Below are 9,720 nucleotides of genomic sequence, written 5' to 3' on the forward strand. Positions count from 1 at the left end.
TATCCTAATAATGAGGCATCAATGCTAATTTATTGGTCATACTTTTGGCAGAACTGCAAATGGAGCTGCAGCAACTATGTTCTGTAAATGCTGCAATATACCAACCACTATATGAAATGGCACAGGTAATTTGGTTGGATGACCGATTTGGAATTTTTAAGTATATCCTTAGTAATGGTATAATCAAGTGCATTACCTTGTGTAGGGTCTTACTAGTTGGATAGAACGGAAGAAAAATAACCTAGACAAGCGTGATTTTCAGCACTATGTGTCATGGTGAGTTCAGGGTTTTCAAATCTATACGCTTCTGTTAATTATGATTCTTAATGCCTTTGTGCGTTTTATATATTAATTCTTAAACTCTGTTAAGAGTCCTAAGCATTTTAGAATTGGGCGTGATGATGTAGACTAAGTGTAATAATGTTTGAGAAGCTATCAATGCAGCTTTTTTGAAAGCAGTGTGTTTGGTTTATTTGGTTGACAGAATTATAATCCAAGCAGAAATGTCTTAAGTTCTTTTGAAGATTTTCAGAAGCTAGTTTTTGGACAGATTTGATTACAATTAGAAGTGACAGTACATGGCATGCTTCTCCACCCAAACAATTTACCAGCCTACTCCCACATGAACATATAATTTTTTTCATATCCATTTCAGTTATTTACCAGATAAAAGTGGTTATCTTTTTCTGAAAGGTTTGAACAAAAAGGACTGTTCTTAAATTACAATTTTGTTAGAGTATCCAAATATAACACATAATTGATTCTACAAATATGCGTTTAGGGTGGTGCGTTTCTCTTTGCTTTTCCGAAAAGTAGTTTTACAACTTGATTTTTTTTTGTGGGGTTATTTTATTAAATTTAGACAAAGTATAAGCCCAATTTTAAGTAAAAAATGGTGATTTTATTTCATTTTGGTGTCAAAATAAGTTGAAACAAGTGCGCATTTAATCTCACACGAAGTTGGAAAATTAGATAGAATCAAATTAACAACCTAAGCTATTGCTGTTAGAAAACTTTATTTGTTGTATTCTTCCAAATATTTTGATTTTTGCTCCCTCTTAGATAGTGTTGCATGTTATATCATTTGTTGAGTTTAGTAGGATCACTTGGTTCCCCCCTTTTTTTGTCCCAGGTAATCTGTGTGGAAACTAGCTATGAATTCATTCGAATTCCTTTTGACATTTTACATTTACTATCTGAGAATTGAATGGCTGATTTAAGCTCCAAATACTTGTGGTTTGTCTGTTGCAAGGGAATTGATATTCTGCTTAGTGCCTGTACATCCTTTAGAACGTTCTCATAAAATGAAAGTCAACATGAAAATTATATCTGTGATTTAACATATTCATTTGTATGAGTAGTTGGACTGGTGATAAGGCATTGAGAGAACTTGAAGAAGCAAATATCTCAAAACAGTGCTTCCCAATCTTACTAGAATGTGCTACTAAGGTATCTCATTTGTATGCCAATGTATGTATTATTATTCTGTTGTGACACTTGTAATTTATTAACTTTATTGTTTGTTCAAGGCAATCAGAATTGCTACGGACTTGGAGACAGATAAGCCACATTTAAGTGGCATGTCAGTGATAACATTGGAAGGTATGGGATTGTGGCATTTGAAATATTTCTGGTAACATATTCAGTTACTGATCAAAGAATATTTGGTATTGTCAATGACCTTTTGTTTTGTTTGGTAATCAATCTTATTTCAGGTTTATTCTCATCACTAACTTATTTCTTCTCAAGAAACGGATCTCACATGTTGGATTACCAGCTTGCTCTGCAGCGATGTGTTAGAAAAGATGCTGGTAAGTAGTTGCACTCCAAGCAATCAATAATAAGTTGCAAAACTCCAAATCACAATGCTTTTATCCTCATGTAAGTGACTGGTAGATGGTTTGGGAATCTATTGGTTTATAAATAAATTTTCTGGGGTATATAATTTAAAATAAAATATAGAATCCTAATTGAGAAATTGGAAACATTATATGGAATTTGAAAAAGATCTGTTTATAGTAAACCCTAAACCCTTTTAGCGTGTTATGACTAATGTAACCTTTTATTTTGATTGGGCAAACAATTAAGTGTTTAATTGACCAATTGCCCTATAAAAAGTTCCAATAGTGTGTATATTTTTGCCGTTTCTTTTGAAACATTAATGCTGTAATTGGTAAAGTGCATTGTTATGACTTATCACCATTCATTGGTTTATGTCAGTAAGAGCTTTTGGAAACTGGACACACACTTTCAGCTTGTGGTGCTTGAATCCAGCTGTTGTGTTTAGAGATGTTGCTGATCTTTCTTTATCGATTATCTTGACTTCTGGGTAAGCTGCTTTGACACACAAGGGCAGGTTTTATACTTTGTGCAAGGGCAACATAATGTTAATTTAAACAACATTGCACCTTTGCTAAAATGAGGTGGACTGTGCTATTTGTGTTCTTAATTTATTAATTTATGCAACACCCAAAATATGAGGGCTAAAGATTGCAAAGGTGTTGGTTCACTAATCACTATCTTCTTGATTTGGGTATTTTAGGACTCTATCGCCGATGAGTTCCTTTTCTTCTGAGCTTGGAGTTCAGTTTGAAACTAATCTTGAAGCCCCCCATGTAATTGACATTTGCACACAGGTCTCATCTGCTTCTATAATATATCCTTCAGGTTCATTAATCCTTTTAGTTCTGTAAGTGCAATTCAACAAGTTATAACATCTTGAATACAGGTGTGGCCTGCTGTAATCTCCACTGGTCCTGGTAATTATCCTTTGAATGCAAGTTATAAAACGGCAGATGGATATGCCTTTCAGGTATGCTTGATATACATATTTTCACTATTTGTAATTTTCTTGCTTCTCTAGTTACACCTTTTGACTGTAAGTAATGGTTTAGGATGCAGTTGGAAGATCTTTAGAAGAAATCTTCAACATTGTTCCAGGTGGATGTCTTGTGTTCTTCCCAAGTTATAAATTGATGGAGAAATTATGCAACCGTTGGACTGAAACAGGTCAATGGTCTCGACTAAATGCAAAAAAGCCCCTTTATGTTGGTGAGCTATCTATCTTCTTCCAAGTGCTTTCAGAATATGTTTTAGATCTGTTAGTTTTTGTTGATTCATTTTATTTTTGTCCACAACATTGAAGTTGAGATGATTTATATGTGAAGTTGATTTTCTTGTCTTTTGCCAATTATTTTGGTTGCTTGAATAATCTGTATTTTGTTGTACTTGACATGCAGAACCACGAGCTGGAGGCCAAGATGATTTTGAGACTACCTTAAAAGGGTATTATGACTCGATTCATCATGGGAAAAAGCCTGGTGCGCGAAGGAAAAGAAGGATTAAAGAAGTTGATTCAAATCACTCCCATCCGGTTGATTCCCAAGAGGGTTTTGAGAAAGGAGGAGCTGCTTTACTTGGTGTTTGCCGTGGAAAGGTGCATTACAGTTTTACTCACCCAGTTATCGGTTATTTTGAATTGATATATTATCAGGCTAAAGTTATATAACGTCAATTATGTCCTTGTACTTTACAAGTATTATTGATATATCGGAATATGTAGGGCTTGTATGTGCATGTGCTTGCATATGAATCTATTTTTCATTTCTTTACCCTTTTCATGAATGTCACACATAATAAGGTTTTTAAATTACTGTTAGCTAACTTATTTGTAAAAGAAGGTATACTTTTTGATAAGAAATAGAACAGCGGAAATGAAAGGATAGAAAATTAATAGCGAAAAATAGAACTAACAGAGAAAGGAATTTTCGAGTGTTTTTTTTTTTTTTTGAATACAGGTTTATTAGAGGACTAGTAGGAAACTATCTTTTTATTTTCCGCTGTGTTTTTCATTCTTCGTCCTTCTTATTTTCTTTTCACTTTTGAATGCACCATTTATTTTATGTTGATTCAAGTCTTCAAGTTTTCAATAATGAAGGCATCAATTTTACTTTCTCATCACATGTAGATACTTATTTAAACGGGTAGCAGAGCATCTCTTCTTGTAGCAATGCTACCATCTTTCCCTTAAGCAGCTAGAACAAGCATGTTTTGCATTAGGCTCCTCAAACACGTCTTGAGTTGCTGTTTTCTTAGTCTCAACTCTCAAAGGTTACATGATTATTTAGAGTTGCACTTTGAAGTATTTATTTTACATTATTCTCTTTCGTTCTCATTTAAATTTGCTTTTTGATTTAAAACTTAAATTGATCGTGTGGCTGTTTACTTTTGATATGATTAAGGTTAGTTCAGGAAATGGATATTAGTAGAAGCTTGTGATATGGACTATGAATTTATAATTGATAGTCCCAATCAGTTGCCTCATTTGAAATTTTCTTTTTATTGGAGTTAATGCCATTTCCTGTTACCTTTCACATATTTTTTTCTGCTAACAACCCCATTATATGATTATGTTTTTTTACTGATAATTTTATCTTGCTTGCAGGTTTCTGAAGGAATTGATTTCTCTGATGATAATGCCAGAGTAGTTGTATCCTTATCTATACTTGTAAACTTACTATACTTTATTCTCTTTATTTTGGTCATCAGCGTGAAAATAAGATATAAAATGTCTGTTCTTGACAATGTCAGATTATTGTTGGTATTCCATTTCCCAACATGTAAGAATATTTTCTTTTCTCTTCTATCCCCCCCTCCTCTCTCTTGAAGGAAGCAGCCTACTGGTTAATTTCTGATTGCCTAATTTATTGTCACTTCTTTGCAGAAATGATATTCAAGTTTCTCTAAAGAAAAAATATAATGATATGTACAAATCATCCAAAAATCTTCTCAGCGGAAGTGAGTGGTATTGTCACCAAGCATTCCGTGCTTTAAATCAAGCAGCAGGTAAATCATGGCTCTGGTTTTCCACATTGTAACCCAAGCCAAGTTAATCATTCTTTATTTTTCTTATACTGATTATGTTTACCTTCTGTAGGCCGTTGTATACGACATAAGCTTGACTATGGGGCAATAATCCTTTTGGGTAATTATGCTGAATTGCTGATCATATTATATCTCTTCTACTGTCTATCTTGTTTCAGAATTTAAGAACTGATTTAGTGAAGTCTTTACCAAGTTATTTGTTTCTTGTTTATCCTTCTTTTACTCTGTGTTTACACTATGGCCCTTGATCTATACTGCCATGCCCATCTAAAAGTATAAGGTTTAGTTGTTGCTGTCGCCTTTTCCTATGTAACTGTTCTTCTGGTAATAGATGAACGTCTTCGTGAAGAAAGAAGTAGAGCATTCATTTCGAAGTGGCTAAGAAGAAACCTAAAGGTTTATGACAACTTCGAATTATCAATAGAAGGACTAAAATCATTCTTTGAGGATGCCAAGGTATAATGCTTGTGGCATAATATGAACTTATTATACCCTGCCCTGTTCGTATACTGGGCTTAGTGGAAAGAACTGTTAAATATACGGTGAACTTGCTGTAGGAATGGCATGCAATGAATACAGTGAATGTCAAACAGAATTTGAGCTTACATACTGATGGTGTCAATATCAAGAGTCAGAATAAGAGATTCACAAGAAAGAAAAATCAGAAACTTAACAAATCTTGCAATGGATTTGAGAAAGAAGGGTCAATTATTGAGGACCATGGCTCTTTTCCTGTACTAAGCTGTCAAGATCTTGTTGACAGTCAACCATCAGCTCAAGGGAATAGTAACAAATACAATTGTGAAGCCCATATAAACCCACAAATCTGTAATCCGACGGAGGAAAGGTACTTTTTCAGTTTTTCTTTGGGTGTTGCCACCTTTTATGCCATTAGTATGATTTGTTGCTAACTATTTAATAAGCCATATAATGAACATATCCAATTTGAGGAATTGTCAAATTGTGTTAAGTGGAATCTTTGTCCGGCCATAGCACCAATTTTGTTTACTTTGACCTCATTTGTTCAACTTCAAAAGATATGCGAGGGATATCAATTTTCTGTCAGCACAACTTCCGGTGCAGCCGTGCTGGCAACTATGCCTACTCTGTGATTGACTAGCCAATAACTACTGCTTTTTCATCATGTTAGTTGATCTTAGAGCATATTGTTTATTTCATGTTCTCTGGAAATTGCTGATTTTGCCCTTATGGTTGAGCACCTTTCAATGTTATCAGTTTGGGTGTGCAAACTCAGGGTATACAATTTTATAATAGAAGATCAGTTTTGCCATATCTTCATCCCCTGATGCATGTGTATATAAGATTCATTTTTTTATCTGGTATAAAACTTGATAAAAAGGTCATTCCTTAACTCATCAAATACCATACTCGAAAGTTTAATGCAGCAGCAACTATGTTTACACCATTATACACTTCCAATGTCATTACTAGAAGTATATATTTCTTGCAGGTTCAATCGGGATTTATTTGTTGCATCCACGCTTGGAGAATGCTCCTCCATCAAGGAAATCCCTTGTATAGATGTTAACAGTGATCCAGGTAGCCCTGGTTTCTCTAAGGATGATAACTCTGTTTCCACCATAATTGAGGCCTCTGCTCAATTTTCAAATCACTTGTCAAGCGTATCATTGTGTTTACCTGATGGAAGTAAAAATTCCTCAGGGCTTCACTCTTCAATAACTGTTACTCCTGAAAAGAATATAGCTAGAAATAATATTCCTGAAACGGAATCACCTGTGAATACAAGTGTTAATTCTCACTACCAGAAAAGGAGGAAGACCATGCTCTCACCATTTATCACAGAGGTAGAAAATTTAAATTATATTACACCTTGTGCCAACACTCTTATGACATACACAAAAAGCTCGTTGGATGTTAGAGAGGAAGCTCATGGAATTGAACATGTTTGGGAGAGAAATTCGAAGTCAAATATTCCTGAGTTACCAACAAGTAGTCTACCTAGTTCATGTTCGTTAACTTTCCCTTTACGGGATAGAAGGTTACAACTTTTTTGTTTACTCTGCAAAAACCCATTGGGCCGACCTGAAAACAATCTGTATCTCACGTGTTCCTTGATTTCCTCATCAAAAGTCCACTTAAGAACCCTTTTGAAACAGAGAACGAAAGCTTATGCTACTGAGACATCAAATAGTATACCCGTTATTCTAACCGATTCTTCATTTGTTGATCAACGTATCCGCACTGGCAGTGCACTGGAACAGGGTATTTGGTGTGTGGAAGATGGGTGTGTCTTCAGCTCTGTTCTCTGCCCCTTCTGCAGTGACCGCAACAATTTACTAGGAGTTCAGATCATTGCAACTAATTCATCAAATATTCAGTTACTTGAAAAGGTGCCCTCTTATAACCCTTACAGGAACCCTTTTTACCCTTTCCTGCAATCCTAACTTGCTTACTATTACTTTTCTTTTAAATGCATTTCTTCCCCAGATACTGTTTTACTATGATTCTTTAGAGGTGAAGAGCTATGAGGAATCAGCGTCTGGTGTTTCCAAGGATGTGGTAAGATTGAATCATGTGGCCATTTTATCTTTTTCATAATATTCTTATTCTGAATGACAAAAGCAGATGGCCAAACAGTTTTCTATCATAATGCCAGAAACATTAGTTTATGGCTAGTTGAAAGATGTTGAACTTGAGCAGTTCATGACTGGAACAGAAAACAAACTTCTCAGAATACCGTCTTACTCGTATATGTTATTTCCACATTGATCAATTTGAGTCTAAGAAAGTTATTCTATGGTTTGCTGTTGCTACAGGATTTGAAGCCAGTTAATGTGAATGATCGAGGCATGAATGGAACTGCTGTCTTAAGTTCCATCGACAAGTATTCGTATGTTCCCCGGCCAAAGATTTCAGAAGTCAGTATTTAGGTTGCGTCGCAAGTATTTTTGTCAATAGCATTCATGTGTTAAGATTTGACTTTAATTGTGCAGCAGAAACTAAGGGGCTTGCCTTCTGAGGAAAACCAAAGTTGAAGCTAATAAGAATAAAAGACAAATCCCGGTGCAGTATTTGGAAACGATGTTTTGATCAAATTACAGAAACAAGCAGAAATTCTGGAACATCATTTGAAGATCTGCCACCCCACCAATATTGGTGAGTCCAAGACGGTTAGATGTCAACCTTAATTGTTAACCCAAATCAACTGAATGCCCCGTATTACTTCGGAGCTAGCTTTTGTCTTGTTTCTTTCGGGGAACACCGATCAAATAGCTAGTCACGCAATCTTATCATTATTTCACAGTAGTGCTCTGCCTTCCTCTGCCGCTGGAACTGTCGTCTGTCTGTTACCATTCAAATTGATTCAAATCTAATTTATGTTTCATGCAACAGATTAGATGGTTACAAAATTTTTGGACTATTAAATGGTCCTAATAATAAAATATAGAGAAATACTAGAGGAATAGTAAAATTTATTGTTTTTACTCCGTAATGGAGTGTTAATATTTAAAAGTGTGGGTTAAACGTATGTTGTTGGATTAATAGACTAAAAAATTTGAGTTGATAGTTAAAAATGATAATAAAAATAAATTTTGTTAGTCCTCTAACATTTTTTTAAATATTTTTTAAAATTTTTTAATAATTATCAAAATAACTCTTCTTTAATTTTATTTATTAATTTGTCTTTTATATATCATTTAATTTTAAAATCTACTCCCTAATTATAATTAATTATTTTATTATTTGTTATTTATTATTCATACATTTTATTTAATAATTCTATCATTAATAATTTAGAATTATAAAGAAATAGAACATTCATCAATGATGCTTTTAATTCTAGCATATGTTCCATACAACGATTATGAGTTCAATGATTCGTTTTGTTTATCTTCTACTACTTGTATTTATTTTTTCATTATTTTTTGTTTTATTCTATTAAAAATACTAAAAATAAGAAAAAGTAAAAAAATATAATATTGCAGAATTAGTAAGAAGAAGAATAATCTATATTTATTTAAGTAAATAAAATTGTAATACAGTATATAAATGTTCATTCAAGTTTAATATAAGAAGTAAAGTTTTTAAAAGAAGAAATAAAAGCAACAAAAAAAAAAGAAAATATAGAATTAAAGATATTTTTATACTTTTATAACAAAATTTTGGTGTTAAAAACTAATAAATGAATGTGTTATTGTTAAAAAGTTTTAATGCTATTTTTTTTAATAAATTTTGCATAATTTAAAATTCTTCTTTTTTCTTTTCATCTTCTTATTTTTTTTTTTTTTTGTTCTTTTATTTCATAATTCTTGTTTTATTTTCTTAAGAGGAATAAAATCAGAAAAAAAATTAAACAAAAAAGAATAAAACTCAAACGCAGCAAAAGCAACCAATAGAAGGAGGAGGAGACGCATGAAGAAACACGAAGAAGAACGATCTGATTTTATGCGCATTTTTTTAGTGGATTTTGTTGATTTTGGGCTAATTTAATTGTTAAAAAGATTGAATATGTAGTGAAATTGTATTATATATTACATATCTATTAATAAAAATATATAACTGTCGTTGTATTATCATTATTATTAATAAATTAATATTTTGTTACTCTATATATACTATTTACATACACTTCTATTCTTATAATTTCTTCTAATTTTCTTCAATCTTCTTTCAAATTCATAAAACTATTTTTTTTTTCAAAAAATAGATTCAAATTAATTCAACTCTTTTTCAATTACTTGCAAAGTTCTACGGATATTTTTCACAATACATATCATCAATTATATAGTTTAATTATGTTTTTTTTATATTAAATAATGTTGTAAATTAGTTTAAGCTCAAATTATATATTGT

The 9,720-nt window shown here is 32.6% G+C and overlaps 1 protein-coding gene across 3 annotated transcripts in view; it reads left to right on the forward strand.

Moving 5' to 3' along the window:
* The window catches only part of LOC107493312 (uncharacterized), a 10,761-nt gene extending 2,402 nt beyond the window's left edge, over positions 1–8,359 (forward strand). Inside the window, exons 9-28 of one of the 3 annotated variants that reach the window (XM_052262625.1) lie at positions 52–125; positions 206–276; positions 1,362–1,449; positions 1,530–1,602; positions 1,716–1,811; positions 2,221–2,329; positions 2,543–2,636; positions 2,729–2,812; positions 2,895–3,051; positions 3,240–3,436; positions 4,445–4,489; positions 4,591–4,619; positions 4,724–4,845; positions 4,937–4,984; positions 5,216–5,340; positions 5,442–5,731; positions 6,356–7,256; positions 7,354–7,425; positions 7,683–7,784; positions 7,857–8,359. In XM_052262625.1, coding sequence (XP_052118585.1) covers positions 52–125; positions 206–276; positions 1,362–1,449; positions 1,530–1,602; positions 1,716–1,811; positions 2,221–2,329; positions 2,543–2,636; positions 2,729–2,812; positions 2,895–3,051; positions 3,240–3,436; positions 4,445–4,489; positions 4,591–4,619; positions 4,724–4,845; positions 4,937–4,984; positions 5,216–5,340; positions 5,442–5,731; positions 6,356–7,256; positions 7,354–7,425; positions 7,683–7,784; positions 7,857–7,901 — 2,822 coding nt within the window. In that variant the 3' untranslated portion in view covers positions 7,902–8,359. The remainder of the gene's footprint in view (positions 1–51; positions 126–205; positions 277–1,361; positions 1,450–1,529; positions 1,603–1,715; positions 1,812–2,220; positions 2,330–2,542; positions 2,637–2,728; positions 2,813–2,894; positions 3,052–3,239; positions 3,437–4,444; positions 4,490–4,590; positions 4,620–4,723; positions 4,846–4,936; positions 4,985–5,215; positions 5,341–5,441; positions 5,732–6,355; positions 7,257–7,353; positions 7,426–7,682; positions 7,785–7,856) is intronic. The other 2 variants (XM_016114412.3, XM_052262626.1) reach the window with 2 other exon arrangements.
* The last annotated feature ends 1,361 nt before the right edge of the window (positions 8,360–9,720 follow it).

Source organism: Arachis duranensis, chromosome 6, assembly GCF_000817695.3.
Source record: "Arachis duranensis cultivar V14167 chromosome 6, aradu.V14167.gnm2.J7QH, whole genome shotgun sequence".
Lineage (NCBI taxonomy): Eukaryota > Viridiplantae > Streptophyta > Magnoliopsida > Fabales > Fabaceae > Arachis > Arachis duranensis.